The sequence below is a fragment of the Gymnodraco acuticeps genome, unplaced genomic scaffold (genome assembly GCF_902827175.1).
Source record: "Gymnodraco acuticeps unplaced genomic scaffold, fGymAcu1.1, whole genome shotgun sequence".
Lineage (NCBI taxonomy): Eukaryota > Metazoa > Chordata > Actinopteri > Perciformes > Bathydraconidae > Gymnodraco > Gymnodraco acuticeps.
Window position 1 is genome coordinate 1825797 of NW_022989947.1, and position 21209 is coordinate 1847005.

At 40.7% G+C, this 21209-nt stretch overlaps 2 protein-coding genes across 4 annotated transcripts; both read left to right on the forward strand.

Annotated features, from left to right (window-relative positions):
- The first annotated feature begins 6171 nt into the window (after positions 1-6171).
- clk2a (CDC-like kinase 2a) lies at positions 6172-18249 on the forward strand. 3 transcript variants are annotated; one of them, XM_034210310.1, is made up of 13 exons: positions 6172-6380; positions 7916-8115; positions 8228-8507; positions 9578-9668; positions 10461-10527; positions 10869-10985; positions 11244-11410; positions 12379-12473; positions 13035-13164; positions 14792-14874; positions 16380-16459; positions 16552-16642; positions 16769-18249. In XM_034210310.1, exons 2-13 carry the CDS (start codon positions 7916-7918, stop codon positions 16955-16957), a joined length of 1590 nt encoding a protein of 529 aa, XP_034066201.1. In that variant the 5' UTR covers positions 6172-6380; the 3' UTR covers positions 16958-18249. The 3 variants fall into 3 exon arrangements, with proteins under 3 accessions (XP_034066201.1, XP_034066202.1, XP_034066203.1); XM_034210311.1 differs by having other exon boundaries at positions 13038-13164; XM_034210312.1 differs by lacking the exons at positions 6172-6380; positions 7916-8115; positions 9578-9668 and having other exon boundaries at positions 8237-8507.
- A 445-nt stretch (positions 18250-18694) lies between these two features.
- LOC117542572 lies at positions 18695-21083 on the forward strand. The gene is made up of 4 exons (XM_034210316.1): positions 18695-19253; positions 19596-19942; positions 20142-20229; positions 20699-21083. The coding sequence occupies exons 2-4, from the start codon at positions 19716-19718 to the stop codon at positions 21053-21055; spliced, it is 672 nt and encodes a 223-aa protein (XP_034066207.1). The 5' UTR covers positions 18695-19253; positions 19596-19715; the 3' UTR covers positions 21056-21083.
- Positions 21084-21209: the final 126 nt, after the last annotated feature.

Genomic DNA, 21209 nt, shown 5'->3' on the forward strand with positions numbered 1-21209 from the left:
CCTTTAAAAGTCCGTCACGAACGGTCTATTATGCTGCAACTCTACAGCTTTGCTAGCCTTGGCGCTAACTTCCGGGGAACGATTGAGAGGCTCCACGATCCGCCATTGCTGTAAAAAAAGTGGTCCATTGGAGTGAACGGAGATGTCGTAACTCTTCTATTATATGGCTCTGCCCCAACCCATAGATCCGTGGGTGAATAATGTCAATCACCACATTACACACATCCCTTCACATTTACATTTTAATTTACATTAAAGTATTTCATGAGGCCTTCTAAAATGTTTTAAAATATAATTAGGGTTGTAGTTGAAGAGTTTGTAAATGATTGCGCAATCACTTAATCGCACAACGGCACGTCCATTAATACAGATAGGCTACAGATTTCAGTATTCTGAGCCCCTACTCTCCCCATAACTGACGGCAACAAAAGTCCTACATTATTCAATTAAAATAAAGAAGTAAAAACAATAAGTGTGGCTTGATATTGAGTAAGAAAAAGGTTGATAAACGCTGTGAGAATGGATCTTCAGGTAGCATTCGCTCGCGATCTCAAGTCGTCTACAACATACGTTTAGGGAGCTATATGCCTATGGACATCCCGGAAGGTTGAAAATGTACGCTAAGGTCCGCCCCCCCTTGCGTTGGAAAAAGCTGACACGGCCGTCCCCCTCTTGCGTTGGAAAAAGCTGACACGGCCGTCCCCCTATTGCGTTGGGAAAAGCTGACACAGGGAACTTGACATAACGTCAACATAGGCCGACCTGGGAGTGAGGATGTGTTGCGTCAGTTAGCTTAGTTTCTTCCCGTTAAGTGAGTATGACACATTCATAGTTTATTACATTTTAAGAAGCCCTGAGACACAGTTTCGTGAAAAAAAAGCCCGTTAAGTAAAAGTACTTGGTTACTGTTGTGGTGGAACATTACGGGACATAATTCACTGTTGTTATAGAGAGTGTGTTGCACCACAGACCTGTTAGGTAGCGCACCTGTGGTTTGTTAGGATTCTAGCTTGAGTAGCATGTAATGAAGTTGTTCCTACCTTTCTGTGTAAACTAATGGAAAATAAAGTGTGTAGTTCCATACTCGACACCAGGGCCGGACTGGGACAATAAGTCAGGCCGGGAATTATACACCCAGTCAGGCCACTACCAGTTTTTTGTGCCATTTTGCTGGATTTATTTGTCAATTGTTACAGCGTTGCTGCCCGTAGTGATAGCCCTCTAAATCTACTACCAAAAATAAACATATGGACATGGGTTACTATTTAAAAAAAATTGCAAATCTATTTAGGAACCTATGTGAACATATTTTAAGTGGGGGTGTACCTCAAATCCTATAGGGGGGTCCGGGGGCTCCCCCGGTAAGATTTGTTTTTAAATGTTGGACTTAAATGCATCAATCTGGTGCATTTTGAGGGGGAAATAAAGAGACTCACCCATATGAAACATAACTGTATATATTTAAATAATCATAAAATCATAAGAACATGACCATAACCAATAACATACCATATCCAATATGAAAAAACTTTGAAACTTGTTTATTTATTTGTTTTTGGTTCATTTATAGTTGTGAGTGTGTCTGTGCTCCTGAACCAGCCTCTCCTGTCTCCCTCCTCTCCCTCCTCTCCCCCTGCTCCTCTTTGAGGCAGCAGCAAAGACTAGTTTTAGCTCTCAACAAGTTTTAATAGTTTATCTTACCTTTTTTCACCTAGTTAACGTTTTTTAAATTATTATTCATGCATATTTTGCTAATCACTCCCCCTTCAAATGGAAATATGTGTTTACATAAATGGTGACCAAACCGTTTGAGACCCACTGAGATAACTTAGACTAAGTTAACTATCTAAGCACTCAGAGAGTAATTTACCTCACCTGAGCTGTAGTTATTAGTCTCTCAGTCTGACAGGAGAGGACTCTCCTCCACCTTATATCTGTTAGCGCAGCTAGCTAGCACCAGATGCTAACAACAATACACGAAACCGAGCTTGAATGACACACAGAGACCAATCGAGGGCATTAGTATGATCTGTATGAAAGTGGCCATGTCGGCAGGCCACATCATGTAGACAGGCTGTCACCCTCTGTGAGGCAGAGTCAGACCCACATTTGCGCAGCGTTGCGTTCACAATACATACATTTTTTTTAAAAATCCTTAGGCCAGCAGGCCACTTAACAGGCCAGGCCATCGGGAAACCTCCCGGTGCTCCCGATGGCCAGTCCGGGCCTGCTCGACACGCCGCCTCCGACTCACATTCATCGGCTCTTCACTGTCCACAATCTGCCTAGAAGTTGTTGTGGCACTCACAACAGGAAAGAATGAAACAGAGAGGAATCAATAAAACACAAAACACAGATAGAGTTGATCAATTATTATTTCGTTGTACAACAATCAATAATAATGAGGAAAACATTTCCTTTGCTCTCAAGCAGTGATAGTAATGCTCCCTCGAATATCAGAAACACAGGACAGATATACGTTTCCTAAATGACACACGAACATGTTCCCTAATCATGTTTAACAAACACACATTGTCAGGTCTCCTAAACTTGGACGCACCAAAATCAGAGCAACATGTAAGTTCCAGATGTCAAAAGGTCATTATCTCATTGTTTGTTTGTAGCCTTTATTTAACCAGGTGAAAGCCCCTTGAGATCAAAAGATCTCTTTTTCAAGGGTGAACTGCAGGACATTAGTTACACATGTAACATAAAAACAACAGAACAACAATAAGGATGACATACAACATAATGTACAGGGTACGGTTTACAAACTCTATTTACAGTGACAGGTACCATGAGTATCAAACAGCATGTCACCCAGCCGAGTTTTAAAATGATGCAGGGGAACCAAAGTGCTCAGTTTTAAACATGTTTGCAGACTGTTCCAATTTAGTGGAGCTGCACAACTAAAAGCTTTCTTCCCTAAGACAGTCCTAGCACTTGGCACATTTAATAAAACAACATCATGAGATCTCAGGCAATATGTACTTTCAATTCGTCGAGAGATCAGAGAGCAGATATAAAAAGGTAGTTTACCCAACATGGCTTTGTAAATGAACATGTACCAATGACTGAGTCTCCGTACAGTTAGTGAAGGCAGACCTGCCTTGGCATAGAGGGTACAGTGATGAGTAAGTGCTTTACAGTTAGTAACAAATCTCAGAGCACTGTGATAGGCGGCATCTAACTTTTCCAGGCAATGGGCAGGTGCATTCATATAGATCAAATCACCATAGTCCAGCACAGGTAAAAAGGTCACAGTGACTAGCCTTTTTCTGGCTTCAAATGAGAAACAGGACTTGTTTCTGAAAAAGAAGTCTAACCCTCAGCTTTTTAAGCAGATTAATGACCTGAAGTTTAAAAGTAAGACAATCATCAAGCCAGATAGGTATTTATAACAGGTAACCACTCCGAGTACTTGTCCTTGCATAGTAACAATATCCAAAGCAGTGTCTGTAGTCTTTTTAGCTTTAGAAAAGAGCATTACCTTGGTTTTATCAACATTTAAAAGAAGCTTGTCATGATGTCTTTAGGAGTCTTGCAGGATATGAATTATGTCGTGGACAGTCCCCATCGATGAACTGTCACATGAAACAGTAAATGGTGCAGCTTTAGCCGACATGGCTAATTTCCAGCTGTTGTCCCCGGCCAGATGGTACCCTTAAAATTATAATATATCAACAGCATTAGTTATAAGAAAATATATAAAATAAAATAAAAAGGAGGAAAGACAAGTATATACCGGTGTGAGGATAAAAGAGAACAATAAACAACACACGTTACTATATACAGTACATGTCACATCACAATCACATAACAGAAATGAGGGGCAACATCCTTGATCACAACATGTAACACAACATGTAACACTCACGCCATACTCAACACAGACTAGTGTGCATCTATATATACTTAAAGGTCACCTATCATGCTATTTTTAGGCAATAGCATAGGTCTCAGATATATAAAAATATATAAAAATACATGTCTATGAAGTATTATGCTCAAAATACCAAACAAATCACCCATTCTAGCCATGCCTCATATTCCTCTATTTCACTTCCTGTTTCAAAAGTGCTGATTTTGGGTATAAAGCTTTAAAAAAAAAAAAATTGATTAGAAAAAAAGAGGAGGAGGCTGAGCTCATGCGGGACCCGGCAGCTACGGTCTAAACTAAACACTGCCGTGATGAAATGCCATATCATGGATTATTTCTGAAACAGTATGGAGCTCAAAGGCGTTCTCTCTTTCCGGTTATACCACAAGGTGAGTTCCTTTTTATTTCCTGCTTCTTCACACACATGCTCTCCAGTATAGGTTAGCTACAAGTTTCTCAAAATTGTACTTAAGTACAGTACTTGAGTAAATGTACCTAGTATCTTCCCACCCTTGTACATGAAAATAAAAGGTTATGGAAGCCCATTTCCACAAGGAAAATAAATAGTAAGACAGGATGAAAATAAAGTCACTATACTGCCAAACCCAAATTATATTGTGTCAAATTATGAAATAAAGTGTCAAAAAAACATTTTTTTATAAAAATACAACCTGAGATATTAAGGAAGATTGTTATATGTGACTTAGTCACAAAAACTAAAACTCACCTCTTCAATCTGGCTTTTAATGTGTGATTGTTTTTGTATTATTTGACTTTAACTTTAACTATATATATTTATTTGTTGTTCCTTTCTTTTCTTTTCATCTGTAAAAGCGCTAACAAAATAAATCTATTATTATTATTAGTCAATATTAAGACAGTTATTCAAATTTCTCGAAAGTCTAAACGCTGAGTTAAGTAAAAATTGTAGGGAAGCAGGTGTAAAGATTGAGTCAAATTCTGCCTCTTTCAACTTTTTTGAAATAAATTGAATACAAAAAGCTGTAGGCCTACATCAATGTACAAAATAACGAAAAGAAGAGTAACAAAAAACGTTGTCAGCTAAACAACGTCTACCTTTGAAATGTCAAAAAAAAGGGTAGATTCATCTTTGTATCGTTAGCCTATCAGTGCTTCTCAAAGTGTGGTCCACGGACCACCGGTGGTCCGTGAGCGCCCCCTAGTGGTCCGTGAGTATATTGGTAACATTTCACATTTGAAATAAATAAATAGATTTAAATTTTCCGCACTCTCGCGGGAATATCTCCGCAATGGAGCGAGCATTCATGATATAGCCCAGCGCAACACCTTCACCACACATGTTGCCACTTGTTTATACCATTTTCACGCGATTTGTAATCTGTTCTAGAAAAACGATGTGCTTTTGGATATTTGTGGAGTTAGGTGGTCCGCGAGTGTTTTTTTATTGGTTAAGTGGTCCTTGGTATGAAAAAGTTTGAGAAACACTGCTATATCAGTGCTTCTCAAAGTGTGGTCCGCGGACCACTGGTGGTCCGTGAGCGCCCCCTAGTGGTCCGTGAGTATATTGGTAACATTTCACATATGAAATAAATACATTTATTTACGTTTTTCCGCACTCTCGCGGGAATATCTTCGCAATGGAACGAGCTTAAGTTTCACTTTCGATTGCATGATATAGCCCAGCTAAACACCTTCATCACACATGTTGCCACTTGTTTGTACCAGTTTCAGGCGATTTGTAAAAAACTATGTGTTTTTGGATATTTGTGGAGTTAGGTGGTCCGCGAGTGTTTTTGTATTGGTTAAGTGGTCCTTGGTATGAAAAAGTTTGAGAAACACTGCTATAGATAATGCTTTTCTAAAATAATAATGTTAATTGTGTGAATTTAATCTGTCGATATAATGAGAAAAGGATTACATGTCAATTTTTGTTAGTATTATGTATTTTAAAACGTTAAAAAAAAACTAAACCAACAAAAACTAAACTAAATAGTTTCCCCTTCTTAATCACAAAAAAAAACGGCATCTGTTGTTTTTATTTGGCCAGAAATTACAGTCAAGTTTATTTATAGAGCATGTTTTAAAAAAATGTAAATCTGTGACCAAATGTTTACAAAGCGATGACATAAAACAGGAATGATGAGATGGTTTCAATTCTGATTTCATATTTAAAAAAATACGCGCATGACAGAGGTTAAATTAAACTTTGAAGAACATTCCATTAAGATAGTCAAACATGTGATTGAGTTATTCTGGTATTCTGGCTGCGGGTTCAGAGTGCTGCGCTGTGTTGGTTTGTGTACATTCAGGACGGAGTTGCAGTCTCGGCGTAGGGAGGCGTAGCAGCCACCAGTCTGAACCAGAACTGTCTGTACAGCGAAGGCAGGGAAGAGCTGCTGCTCGCTTGCTAGCAACAGAGCATTGAACATCGGTGCTGGCGATAAGATAATAGAGGAAAAACTGGAACGCCAACACGGATTTCTTGTGGGACAAACGTACAGGGCTCGCTGCTAAAACGGTAAAAAAACATTTACAAGACGTTTCGTTATGTAATGTTAGCCACATAGCGACAAAACGGTTAGTACGACAGCTAGCGAAAGTATCTGTTTTGCTAGCTGATGTACGTAGCTAAGCTAAGATGGCGGTCAAAGTATTTACGTTAGCTAATGTTGCTAGCCCGGCAAGCTAGTCAGTTAGCTAGTTAGCTGGTTAAAGTTTACATCTATATTTCTCCTTTCATGTGTATGTTTTTGAAAAGTATGGAGTGACAGCACTAGATATCTCAGTGACAACAACATAACAGCGGTAACGGGTTGCTAACGCACGTCGGTATGATATCAGCTCAACGTTTAGACGCTTATAACTGTATGAATTTAACGTTACACTAATCAACTGATGAAACAGTGACGTTATTTGAATTCATTTAATTAACGACCAATTAACGTCAGTGTGTTGTTTGCCGTCGTTGTATTTACGCTTAACTGTGTTGGGTTGTTATTAGTTAAATGGGATCATGCAACAGGGTTATTAAAATGCATCCCTGCATCTGATCAGTTGACATATTCCAAGGCCTACTGTAGCACTTCGTCTAGCTGCAGGTCATTTTGCACAAATGTATAGGCTTCAGGATGCTCGTAGAAGTTGGAGTCTTAAACTCAGAGTTGGAAGAAGTACTCATATCATATCTTGTACTTAAGTATAAATACCACAGTGTAGCAATACTCTGGTACAAGTAAAAGTCCTTCATTGCTTATGTTACTTAAGTTAAAGTACAAAAGTAGCAGCATCCCTTTTTAGCATCAATATATACTTAACGTACCACAAGTGAACTACTCTTGATGCAGATTGGCCAAATGTCTAATATATATTTATATTTTTTTTATTCTAATTATTGATGCATTAATGTGTTTATCACAACTGTTAAATGTGCAGCACATTTTAATTCCTTTGTATACTGCAGGGTAGCTTGTGAATTTAAAATAATAACTACAATCTTATTTTAGCGTTGATTATATTTCACATCATTAATCCAAATCTGCAAAGGAAGTAAAGATGTTTAAAAATGCAGTGGAGTAAAAGTACACCATTTAACTCTCAATTGTACTGCGGTAGAATTAGCAAACAATGCAAATACTCAAGTAAAGTACTAGTATCTCGAAATTGTGCAGTACTTAGGAAATATACTTAAAATGTATGTTTCTATTCAAACATAACTATGGGCCTCCTAGGTAATCACATTCTTAAAAAACAAGTTTGTTTACTAAGCTGTTGACGTCAATCAACTTGTCATCTTATGTAAAAATCTTTCAGTCTGATATTCAGTTAATTTTGGATCAAATTCTTTCATTGTTCTATTCTACAACTGCCCACCTACTGACTCCCACAGTTCCCTTTACAAGTCTGGCAGTGGTCAGCTGTCCCAGTGATGCAAGCAGCTGACTAAAAACTTGAGTAAATGTATAAACAGCTGTCCTGCAACTGTTCCAAATTGAAAAGGCATCTTATGTACCAAAAATCTTAATGATGTTTGTTTTTGTCCTCATAATTCACTAGATGCCTCACACGAGACGGTACTCGTCTTCGGAACGAGACAGTCGAAGCAGCTACCAAGACCGCTACAGAGACAGAGGGCGAAGGCACCGGCACAGAAGATCACCTTCTTTCTCCTCCAGCAGTGACAGAGACCGAGATCGAGACAGAGACCGAAGGGGACGAGGACACCGACAGGAAGGAAGCTTTGTACGCTCAAGGAGGTATGTTTGTGTGTATACTGCTATTTCAAAGTACCAACTCTGCTGATCTTTTTTGGGGTCTGGTTGGTTGTCAGTTTTAGCTTTCAATGTATGTCTCTGTCCTCTGATTCAGTCGTAGCTGTGACAATCGTTCTACGGAGCAACGGCCGTTTGACAGAAGATACTGCGACGGATACAGACGCTTGGATCCGAGCCGAGACCGCGACAGAGAAAGGGAGCCACATGGAGCAGCTGAAAGTTATTACCCACGCAATTTCACCCCAAACCTGTACGACTACCGACGTGGCCGCGAGAGGGAGCGAGAACGGGAAGAGTCGTACCGACGGAAAGGCAGCAGGCGTAAGCACAAACGAAGGCGGCGTAGAACCAGGTCCTATAGCCCATCCTCCTCGGTGAGTACAGCCAGTCCTGAGGTTGTGTTTTAGCTCTCCTCATCCTCTCTCCTTCCATCTCTGTCTCTTCTTCCACTCAGCTCCTTCTGTCTCTTTCTTTCTTTAACAATTTCCGCTCCATAGCTCCTGGAGTTGGTAAGTAGTACAATCTTTATGATTTTTTTTTTTTTTGTTCTTTCAGACGGTTTTGTTTAATTTTTGTCTAGGTGGGGTTTGCATTGGCATTTCTTTTTGGGAGAGCATTTTCATTTTTATGCAATTAAGTTTTATATTAGTTCACTAATGATTAACTGCTAATTATTAATGTTCTTCCTATACACGCCCATCACAGCTTTTCCACTTTTCCTTTTGAATGCCTAGTTACACCTGGTCACACTTAGTTTGTGTCTGTGGCCCTACCTTTCATAAAACTTTATATTTTAGATTGTCAGTTATTTGTGTAAAGCCCAAATGCCTGTGGTAACAGTTGGTATGCCACTTGTGAATACAGCACAGATAGACGGAAAAAAGTGAAAATGTTCTACCAAGCAATTCAACATTTTTTATGGACATTTGAAATGTCTTAGATTTGTTAAAATGCATTTTTGTGTGGATTAATTTATACACAGATTTGTGTTAAGTAGTATAAATGTAAGTAAGCAAGGGGTTGAATTTAGTGTTAATATGTTGGGGTTATCTTTAAATATTTCCTTCTTGATTACACATATTCATTCTCATTTTATTTTCCATCTTATTTATTCTGACTTAGTTATACTTCTGTTTGAATTGGTTTTGCGTTTATGAATGGAATACAAGTTGCTTCCTTTTTGTAAGCAGCTGTGGATTAAAGGTAGAGGGAGGAGCATCATGTAATTTTTGACTTGTTCCCTTGCACTATATCCCTATCGTTATATATTTCCTTCACGTGGTGTCATGCGTGAATCGCCCCATGACCACCAAACCCACCTACTACCACCAACACCACCCTCCTCTTCCCTCCTCGTCTACCATTGCTGCGGCTGTCCCTGAATATCCCCCGTTCCCTCCGGTCGTGTCGTGACCTGCTGATGGCGGTTTGGGTGTGAAAACAGCGGAGCGACAGCCGGACGCGGGCACTGAGTGTGAGGGACGACGAGGAAGGGCACCTGATCTGTCGGAGTGGGGACGTCCTACAAGAGAGATGTACTCACTGCCACTACTCTATCGTAACCATTCTCCATATGAGTATTAAAGCATAGAGCATTTACATGACATGGGAGTGCCCGATGATGATGATGCCTTGCTAGAATGCTCTTCGCTCTAGCTGAAATAGCAGGGTGGATTGCAGGAATGTTGAAGATTTGAGAGGGACCTTAGATACCTTCTCCTTTTTGTTCTAGGATTTTAAGCTGTGGAGCATTTTTCTATGTTTCACAGGTTACTTGACTTTCCTAAACATAGAATCCCATTTGCAGCTGTTTGTCTCTGTTGCGTTTCAGATTAGAAATTAGTTACAGTTCTAAATCTGTAATTTAAGATAGCTTTTTCCACTATAAGGGGTTTCAGGGATTTTTGTTTTAGACATCTAACATGCACATCACTTACTCAGTATTGTCTTATTACAACCAGCACACACTTTACACCGTGGTCATTTTCAGGATCAAGCACAGTTTTGTAGAAACACCTAATCATTTTTCCAGTTTTACACAATACCCCACTTTCCTTTTGGGCAAAGACAGCCACATCCGGAGGATGTGCCCTTCATTTCGATGGCTTCAAATTGGTCATCAAAGAAAGGGAGCGCTTTACTCCCTTATTTTCTACACATCTCGTAGCATACAGATTGAATTTAAAAAGGGGATGGGCGCTAAGATTGATTCGCCTGTTTAAACTTTTGCATCATGTATTCCTACTTAAGTCCACATGTCTAATGCTCCTGTTCTTTCTTTCCCCGCCCTCCCTCTCCCTTCCTTTTCTCTCTGTGTTGTGTTACAGATGAGATTGTCAGCACTTTGGGGGAAGGCACCTTTGGGAGGGTGATGCAGTGCATCGACCACCGCAGGTATGTATCAGTTGACACCAAAAAGCTGGCACCTGCTCACTGTGTTTGATTTTTCTTAGACACACGTTTGAGGGGTGGGAGATTCCTGTTTTGGGTTCTTTGTTCATATCTATCCAGCTGATGAAGCTGCATTAAAAAAAAGTTCTTATGGCAAAGAGGGACTTCCCATATTCCCACCATTGAACTTGATCATTATCAGGGACTTAAGGGACTTTAAGTTCAACTTTCCCTTTAGCATCTGCTATTAAGTCAGGCCATTTGCTCAGGCATCTGCTCCCTGATTTAAGGTTGTGTTTATGTCCTCTGTAGTTGGCTTCATGCTGTTTTGTTTTGTTTCATAGGGGAGGAGCCGCTGTTGCTCTGAAAATTATCAAAAATGTGGAAAAGTACAAGGAAGCAGCTCGCCTGGAAATAAATGTTCTAGAGAAGATCAATGAAAAGGACCCTGATAACAAATTGTGAGTTTTGTTTGAATAGTGTTGTACTGTAATAAACTTCAAAGTCAAGTATCATCCTTTACCTAATTAGAGCTGGGCAACCTAGTACTGTAGTGACAATATCATTAGCTCATGTTTGATAATAAAAGCCTCACCCTTTTCTGAAAGCTTTTGACACACACACTGTGCTGAATTAGCTTCTAAAAATACTTGATTAATGGGAAGTTACCTAACCCACTGAATCACATTCTAACCTTGTGTATGTTGTTTTTCTTGCAGCCTGTGTGTACAGATGTACGACTGGTTTGACTACCACGGTCACATGTGTATCTCCTTTGAGCTGCTAGCTCTCAGCACCTTTGACTTTCTAAAGGAAAACAACTACTTACCCTACCCTATCGGTCAGGTCCGACACATGGCCTACCAACTCTGTCTCTCTGTGAAATGTAAGTTACTTTTTAATTGTCTTTAATTTAGTTAACTTACAAGATACATATTTGTGATCTAATAAGTAAAAGAAACCAATTTAGCATATTTAGTGTAGGCTATAGACGTGTAATAATAATAAGATTTAGAAGGTTTTTGTTACACAATTTGCTTTCCTTATTTTCCTTCAAACACCCTTATTCAGTGATGTGTCTTCATCAGTTGCCTACAAATTAAGGGTCTGGACTGAAAGCCTCTGTTGTCTGTAGTAACCAGCCTGCAGCCACATGAGGGCATTATAGGGCCAACTGCCAATCAGAAGAGAGTGTTCAATAACTTATTGGAAAATGATGCTGTAATGAAGATTTCCTGGATAGGTTCTTTAAAGGGGACCTATCATGCAAAATGCACTTTTGTACGTCTTTTATACATGAATATGTGTCCCCGGTGTGTCAGGGAACTCACCAAGTGTCAGAAAACACAACCCTCTCTCTTTTCCTCCATACCCAAATCTCTAAAAACAGGGGTACAACGGATCTGATAAAGACTGATACAGATTTGAAATATCTCTGACATCAGAAACGAGGAGCTCCGCCTATATGGGCAACTCTCCATCTATCAGGAGGAGACAGCCACGGCCATTGCCGTTCGAAAGTGCTGGAGACGTTGTAGTACTTATGCCAGGACTGTAGGTGGCGCTGTAGTCTGCCACAAAAGCAGCAAAGAAGACTTCTCACAGATTCAGCCCTTGCAAAAACAGGGCTAAAAAAATAGCAAATAGAGCAAAATGAGGCATGGCTAAAATGCATAATCTGTTTGGTATTTTGAAAAAACAACTTTGCAGACATGTTTTATATAGGTATGGCCCTACAATATATTATTCAAATATAGCATGATAGGTCCACTTTAAGTTGTCAAATTACCTCTTAAGTGTCTTTGAACTATTCCATGTGTTTCATAACAAGCTACTCATGTTTTTTCTCCATAGTCCTACACGACAATAAGCTGACACACACAGACCTAAAGCCTGAGAACATCCTGTTCGTCAACTCAGACTTCACCATGTCCTTCAATGTAGAAAAGGTAAGATGCAAAGGAAAGAGAGAATCTCTTTTTTTATAGACTTAAGTGGAACGTTTAAAAAACAAAAAACATCCCACTTTAAATGTCATACTGATGGTTCTGATGTGTCTATTGTTTAAACGTTGGTAAAATACACTGCTTAGAGGTCTCATGAATACAAATGTAATACCCATAGCTGCAGTTTGAAGACACACATTTTCCATAAACCACACTACTAATAAGACTGTTAAACACCTGAACTGTTGAAACAACATCCACAATATTCATCTGGCTGCTACTTAAAAACATATCTATTTATCTAGACTCTTATTGCACTATTTCACTTTTTTAAACTATTTTCTTCTTGTATTTACTATTTACTTTCACTATATTTTTCTGTTTATCTGTGTTTTGTGTTGCTCTGTTGGAGAAGCCTGTGACACAAGATTTTCATCTACATAACTACACTGTAGCTATGTTCGTTTGACAAATAAAGAACCTTGAACCAGCCAGAATTTACATAATGCGTCCTAGAAAAGTCAAGTCTCAACAATTCTGTGAACACTGTTTTCCTTCTTGCAGAAGCGAGAGGAGCGGACAGTAAAGAGCACGGCAGTTCGGGTGGTGGACTTCGGGAGCGCCACTTTTGACCACGAGCACCACAGCACCATTGTGTCCACGCGGCATTACCGCTCACCCGAGGTCATACTGGGTGAGTGCGTCAATAGGCTCTGGGCCACAAACTAATTGTAAACACTACTGCTCAGAAACTACTATTTTATTATTTAAACCTATCGCAGATCCAAATAAAATAGGGTCATGGGGAAATTAGTTTAGAGATCAACAGCTGTTTCTGCCAATTGTTGTTCCTCCTCTCATCTTTACACTTAAGATTCAGTGGCGAACCGTGTCTTTCACAACTGGAGCATCTGTAGACTAGTGCTGGGGGGGAAACGATTATTTTGAAAACGATTAATCGGGCGATTATTTGATCGATTAGTCGACTAATCTAACGATTATTTTTCTGTTGTTCAATTCATAAAAAACGTAATGTAAAACATTTTTTTTTCACGATACTGTGTCTCAGGGGATCTTAATATTTAAGAACCTATTAATGTGTTATACCAGATTAACGGAAATAATCTCAGCTAACTGACGATACAAACCATGTTTACCAAAACAAAACACAAGTCTCATAAGAAGCATCTAAATGACCCCTGAGCGAAAAAATGCTAACGGACATTGGCACAGAACTCAAGATAAAAGTACCCTTATTACTTATCGTAGCTGCACATACAATATATCCGATTAAAACTGAGACTCCACAGATTATGTAGGTATATAGTATCATCACTGAGTGATCCGGACTCGCGACAAGGGAAGCAAATACAGTCATCACAACACGTACCTTCACAGAGCTTCTCGGGAGATCGTCTCACCACCGTAATCTGATCAAAAGACGTGTTCAATGGCAATAAAATGAGAAAAAACGCGGCTGAATCGGTTAATCCATAGGTTTTTAACGTCTATGTATAAAAAAATGATTGAATTTATAATCCATAATTCCATTTTATGTAAAAATCGGAGAGCAAATGCTAGCTGCTAATGGTAGCCACCACAGCTAGCTGCTGCTTCTGCTAGGCTATGCAGCAGTCTCAGTGAGATATAAATATCTTTGTGTTTTGGACTAACTTTAAAATATTCCCATGCTTTTGAAGACCTAGGGCGAGATGTTTTCGTTTGGGGGCTTCGTGCGCAATCCTGTGAGGAGGAGGTGGTAGCCGTTTCAGTCTCCATTGTGTTTGAAGTGCGATTGCGAACTGCTTGTTGCTTCGGGTGACCCACGTGTGTGTAGCAACGCGTCAACGCGGAAATATGTCGTCGACGATATTTTGAAGTCGACGCGTCGCTACAGCACTACTGTAGACACACACACCCACTGCCCCCCCCCCCAAAAAACAAGCACAGCTCAGCATTCCTCTGTTTAAAAGCCTCTTCTAATTAAGCCCGGTTTGCATCTATCTTACATTCCTATATTATCAACAGCAACAACAATACTTCTGCCAGGGAGCAGTGGTCAATCCGATTAAACAATTAATGTAGAAATAATCACACAATTAAAGTCAATGAGCCGTTGCCTCCTAGATTGCAATCTTTTCCTGAAGCCTCATGATATTTGTTCCATGAACTGGATTTGCCCTATGTAACTGAAATGCTTTTGAGTCATTTGACCATTTTTGTGTAATGATAGCGAGCAGTTAACCAGCTTTAAGAAGACTGAACATTTACACATTTGTTTAGATGTTTTCATTAATTGGATGCATGTTTTTGTTCTTTAGAGCTGGGCTGGAGCCATCCCTGTGACGTGTGGAGCATCGGCTGTATCCTGTTTGAGTACTACCTGGGCTTCACCTTGTTTCAGGTACAATGACAGCCCACTGCTGGAACCTAACCCCTCGATTCCACCGGGTCCGTCTGCGTCGCATCACGGCTGCGCCACGGTTTTGGTCCGGCCTCCTCCCGCGTCACACCCTACCGGGCGCGTATCAGGAGCATTTCAGAAGCGGAGTGTCTTGCCTGCTGGCTCGCAGTTTTTGTTGATTTGGGCATATTTCCTGGACAGGCTACTTTGTACAGACAAAGTTAATACTAATTGTAATATTCCAGTTATACACGACATGAATCAAAGATGTGTTGCTGTATTTTAGTGGTACAAAAATGCATTCATCATCATAATTATTCTATATATATAATTTACACAGTGCCTGTAAACCGGAGGAGAATGCTGGCTAGGGCTGAACGATTAATCGATTTTAAATCGAAATCGCGATTTAAATGATGCGATTATTAAATCGCAAAGCCTGCGATTTTTTAAAAACTTTTTTTAATTTTTTTTTCTTTCTTGTGTGTCAGTCACCCACACCAATCAGAAGTGCTGTGCTCCACATGTACCAACCATTGTTAACCAATCAGAAGTGGCCCATGATAGAAGGTGATAGACAGATTGATCCAATCACCTGCCAAGTATTTTTGAAAGTGCCTGCCCTTTCCAAATGGCTTCCAATGGAGCTTTCCTAGATGGTTTGGTGAAACAAACCATCTGAGTCAGGTTAGTAATGCTCCATCACATGTTTTACATCTATTACAGGGAGAATCTTAAACTGAAGCTTGACTTTAAAGCAACCCAACGGAAGTTTCATGTAAGTTTAGTTTTTTCACTCCTAGCTCGGGCTGCGGGGGTGCTTGAGACGGGAGTACGTTGATACGACCTTCCTAGCCGGAGTTATGGCCGCATTTTACAATAAACTTCCGTTGGGTCGCTAAAAAATAAATATCGCAATCGCAATATTTGTCAGAAAAATCGCAATTTAGATTTTTTTTTCCCAAAATCGTGCAGCCCTAACGCTGGCATTTCTCCTCCTACTTGAAAGACTACGGAGGGATAGGGTCTGCAAAATTAGTTTATTTTGGGGATGGGCCGGATGCTCTGACCGGTCCACTTCCTGCCCGACGCTATGCAACGCCTCGCGTCCAAAAATAGACTTGAATCCTATTTTGAGCGGAGCCCAGCGCCGACACGCTTCTGGGACGCTTCTGAGCCGTAACACGCCGCGTCTGGTGGAATAGCACCCATTGACTAGAGTGGCCGCGATATTTGCGAACGCCGCAGCGCGGCCGTAACATGACGCAGACGGACCCGGTGGAATCTAGGGGTAAGATAAAAGTTAAAGACTTTTCTACTTTAGCATTTCAATTTAGACAATATAGCCTGTATCTCACCAAATAGCCAAACTAACACAATTTTTTAGCTCTGACTATGTTGTTTACTCTTCATGTAGCAGAACCAGCAGCAGTTCAACACTCAGTCTGAATCAGTTTATCCCTCTTAATGCTGAGTCATGGATCCCTTACTCATATTTCTTTCAGACTCACGACAACAGGGAGCATTTGGCCATGATGGAGAGGATCCTGGGACCAGTGCCCTCCAGAATGATTCGTAAAACGAGGTGCGAAGACACACGTGCCTACAACACGCATGCATACATATTTTATTTATAAAAGTTACACATCACTCACGCTGTCACGTCTCAACTCTCAGGAAGCAGAAGTATTTCTACCGTGGCCGTCTGGACTGGGACGAGAGCTCCTCAGCGGGGAAATACGTCAGAGAAAACTGCAAACCCTTACGGGTAAGAAGAGCTGATGGGGAGTAGAAAAGGAAATAAGGATTGATGTTTATTCGCAGGGTTGAAAGTGAAATTAACTGTGTTGTGTACTGCTGTACCTTGACAGTGTCTCATTACTCCCTTTTTCAGCGGTACTTGCTGTCGGAGGCGGAGGAGCACCACCAGCTGTTCGACCTGATAGAAAGCATGTTGGAGTACGAGCCCACCAAGAGGCTGGCGCTGGCCGACTCCCTCAAACACCCCTTCTTTGAGAACGGGGCGGCCGCAGAGGCGGGTAGCAGCAAGAGCTGGGAGGGCAACCGGGACATCAGCCGGTGACCCTTGAGCCTCCAGAGACTGAATGACACAGAAGATCAAGCGTTTTTTTATCGTGGAGCAGGCGAACTGTTAAATTAATCGGGGCTCTGGATGTTTTTCTGTCGTTTGTCAATAAAGCATGGACACCTTAACTTCCTCTTGCTCCACCACCCTGCCCATCGGACATCCACCTCTGCAGCCACATGAGGCATGTTTCTGCAGCAGAGACCAAAGTAACACAAAGACTGGACAAATTGAAAAGAATGAATCTTTTCTGCCCGCCACAGCCTCCACAGAGGACAAAGGTCTTTGGTGGAAGATTGTTTGTACCCAAAGTAGCCCTCTATGCAGCTCCTGTCTTCCTTTTGACTATTCCTTCCGTCCATCCGTATATTCTTTTCATTAGCATGTAAAGAAAATAATTCACCGTCTTAGAAGGAAATATACACTACAGGTGACCCAATCACTCAGTTTAAGGGAAGAAATGTCTTCTGATTCTGAAGTCTAAGGAAAGGTTTAAAAGGAGATAGAGCTGTGTATGCAGTACAAGTCCTCACCCACATCACTCTTAACATGGAGACGTGTAATATTATATTATGCTAGAAACAATTAATTCAAATTGAATATATATTTCTTTGGAAATTGCAATTATCTCCAGAAGAGACAAGTGTCTCAAGTTTTATGTTTACGTCTTGGTCAAGTGAGTTATTGCGTTGCATATCGTTTTTCATGTTTATTTTTATACATCTAAAAGATTTTCCCCTATATGGAGACAGATCTATAGGCCTGTTATTTTCGCCAGTGAGATGATAATGGTGGGCACTCCACACACGGGCCTCTCTGGCCTGTCTTATAGGTTTGTGTGTGTGTGTGTGTGTGTGAGTTGGCTGTGTGTGTGTGAGTGTGTGTGACATGCTCATATTATGTTTGCTCAGTGACTTGTTAGTAGTTCAGCATTAGTCATGGGAACATTCTTGCATTCTTTTAAACCCGAAAAACATAAACTGCCTTTTTTCACGTGTGATTCGGTCAGACCTGAAGTCTCCATCGAGGTAAAGCACATAGGAAGTAGCCAACGAGCCACACACAACTCCTGTTGCCGGTATTTATTTTGAGTTCATATAGGTCATAGTCCCCACCCCCCCAACTGTATATTACTTGTTTTTTTGTAAGAAATTAAAGCGTATAAAACTGTATATATGTACGATTGTGTAGAATTAAAGTTAAGTCCTCCTTACCAAAGGCTTATGGTGCTCTCAGTATGGGTTCAGGCCTCTGGTAGCTGAAGGGAGGCATCCCGTCTTTAAATACCAGCCCTGCGTCTGAGTCCATCTTTACCTCTCACTAAAGCCGCCACCGATGTTCAAGTCAGACGTCTGAACTGAAGGTCAACATGGAGTCTGCATTGTTCTGTTTTCAGGGAACTCCTATAAACAAAGATACACTTACTTCTTGCTGGAAAGTAATAACACAGCATTCATTTAACTTCTATTGATTAAATAACCTTTACAAATGTGTAATTTTTCTCTTAATAGTTTTCCTAGAAAGCAGTTCACCAGTAGCAGACCCTTACCACTATCTTTATCTTAGTAGCTGACTTAACTTCTTATTTCCCGCTGCCTGCAGGATCTTTAACTATTAGTTTGAACTGATTTTGTCCTCCTGGTGCTCGACTGAACTTGTAATGTATGCCTCATTTTACCTTTAATTTCTTGTCAGCCAATGTCTGTTGGAAACTAATCTCTCTGACTTCTTTCCAAACGCAGAGCTCAGCTGTCAGGGAACACAGGACGGCTGCAACAGGTGCACGGATGCTGCGTCATGCAAGCTGAGGGTGACGCAGTGCTGATCTAATAACCTGCTTCGATGTCCCGTTCTCTCTCACTCCACATTTGTCCTGTAAATTAAGTGATTAAAATGCTCTACATATAACAGGTTATATGGGGGCGTCAAGACCAGATATTAGCAAATGACCCTGCTACACAAGAGTGTAAAATAAACTCAATAGGGTCTTACCACTGTGTGCTTAACATGTCCCACAGAAAGGCTGGGACCCTTGAGGTCAGATCTCTGGGTCACTGAGGTCAGCTGGCCTCTGTGACTCAACCTTGATCCCATCGCCTGACATGGTCAGAGAAGGAGGAAGTGATATATGAGCAGATATGATGACTCATTTAAGAAGTACAAGGAATTACTCTGTGACAGAGCAGAAGTGTATGTACACGCACTGAGGTAGTGGAAGCAACGAGAGTAGCCTACTCTACAGCTTTAACATATCCTACCATCAGCTGATTGTGTCTACAGGAGATACCTGCAGGTGACTAATGTTGATTATTTAATACAAAGTATATTGTGTTAAAAAAGACAGATCTACTGTGTAGAACAGTAATGTATTCAGCAGAAGACCTCTTACAAGACAGAATATACCAGGAACCCTCATGTATTTCCATTGAAATACTTTGGTGTAGCCAATCTTCGTTAAGCTTTTTTTCTAACAGTTATTGTCTTTTTAAGAGAATGAATAATCTGTGAAAATGTATGGATATGTATTGAACAGAACCCTACTTCGTGAATTAATGAGACGATTATGTCTTGACTTGTTGCTGTTACTATAAATTTAAGATTACTGGATAAAAGTGTTTATTTTCTGTATCTGCAGATAAAAGCCTCATCCCTTGTTGGAAAGTAAAGCAGAGCAACAGCGCTGACTTCTGTCCTGAACATCAGTGTTTAAACCTGTGAGCTCTCACAAACAGCACCAGCTCCAGACAGCCTAGAGATGGACTCCCTCATGTCGTGTGTCTGGGAAGAAACCCTCCACCAAGAGAGGGGTGAAGGGCGGGCAGTGTGGCCGCAGGAGCAGCGTCAGCAGGAGGAGAAGCCTGCCCTGCAGCAGCCAGAAGGTCCCCGACTCCTGGCTCCGACTGTACCAGGAGGAGCTGAAGAGGGAGAGGGCGGGGAACACGTCACTAGTTCTCAAACAGGCAATCTAGTCTCTTATATCATGTATGAGTTATTTATCCCAAAATTGTGTTCATTGATTTCTGAAAGTGTAGTGACTCATTCAGAGTTTTAGTTTCTGATGGTGTTTGTTATCCAGCTTGGCAACACAAACATGGTTTAATGAGGATAAGGCTGTTCCTCACATGAGTAAACTGCTTGCCCCTGTGCTGTTCCTAATGTGGCTCTGTGCTGTTTGCCAAAGGAAACAACAGCAGGCCAAACTTGCCAAGAAGAACGCACAGAGGACGGTCAGGAGAACTCAATTCAGGAGCCACCACTGCCTCCCAAGGGTAGATGAACAAAACAAATCAAAAATATATTAGTTTGTCAAGGCTGACTTGGCCATTTAAATTTTATATGCAGAATTGGCAGTTTTCCCGCGCTCAGATGTTGACATTTCTTGTTTTAACTTTTAACTACTGAATATCTTTGGGTTTTGGATTGACACAAGACATTTAAATTGTTATGTTGCTATTTGCACACTTATATATGTATATACTATCCTTTATTTACATTTTTAAGTAGTAAGTTGGTCTGTGTGTATTCAAACGGTATATTTGTGTATTGGGTACTCTATGGCTATATCTTTCTACTCTTGATGTACATTACCTACCAAGTACCCCTAAGCTAATCTAATCTGGGATGGACATTTTAGGGTCAAATGGCAATATTTTCTTACATTTAATAGAACAATAAGTGTTGGTTGCAGCCCTAGTTGTCAGTATACGTCTAACAGTCTCCACCCTCTCCCACCTGCAGCAGACCAAGTCCCCCAGGAAGCCGGCCTCGGTGAAGGACGACTCGTTCTTCAGAGCATTTCAGGGCCTCAGTCTGGACGAGCTGCTGGGGAGCAGCCGGTCCTCTGCTGCTGCGGGGGGGGGGGGGGATCAGTGTAAAGTCATGTCACACCTGACTGCACGACAATCAAATGGTCCTCAAGAGACTGAAAGGACAGACAGCTCACGGAGGAAAGGCAGAGGCTCGCACCTTAACCCAGGAAGAGGGGATAAGGCCAATATATTCGTCTGTCTTTGTTTCTTTCAGTTGATATTAATTGTTCATGATGGTTGTTTTGCATTGAACTCTGTAGCCACTTGTGAAAATGGAATATATTGATATTGAGTAAATCTGACACTTTGACCTTGAATGACTACCATTTTACTGATCTGGTGTTCTCACTCCTGGACTGCTTTTTTTGGTGGAATCATTTAAAATACAAAAGCAGAAACTAAAGGGGATTTTATTCAATATAAATATAAAAGTATGTGCA

Excerpts from the sequence above, each read along its gene's own strand:
- clk2a (XM_034210310.1), top strand. The coding sequence starts at position 7,916 with ATGCCTCACACGAGACGGTACTCGTCTTCGGAACGAGACAGTCGAAGC. Across the intron at positions 14,875-16,379 it reads TGGGCTTCACCTTGTTTCAG|ACTCACGACAACAGGGAGCA; the intron begins GTACAATGACAG and ends TATTTCTTTCAG. Across the intron at positions 16,643-16,768 it reads AAAACTGCAAACCCTTACGG|CGGTACTTGCTGTCGGAGGC; the intron begins GTAAGAAGAGCT and ends TCCCTTTTTCAG.
- LOC117542572 (XM_034210316.1), top strand. The coding sequence starts at position 19,716 with ATGGACTCCCTCATGTCGTGTGTCTGGGAAGAAACCCTCCACCAAGAG. Across the intron at positions 19,943-20,141 it reads AATCTAGTCTCTTATATCAT|GAAACAACAGCAGGCCAAAC; the intron begins GTATGAGTTATT and ends TGTTTGCCAAAG. Across the intron at positions 20,230-20,698 it reads GCCACCACTGCCTCCCAAGG|CAGACCAAGTCCCCCAGGAA; the intron begins GTAGATGAACAA and ends TCCCACCTGCAG.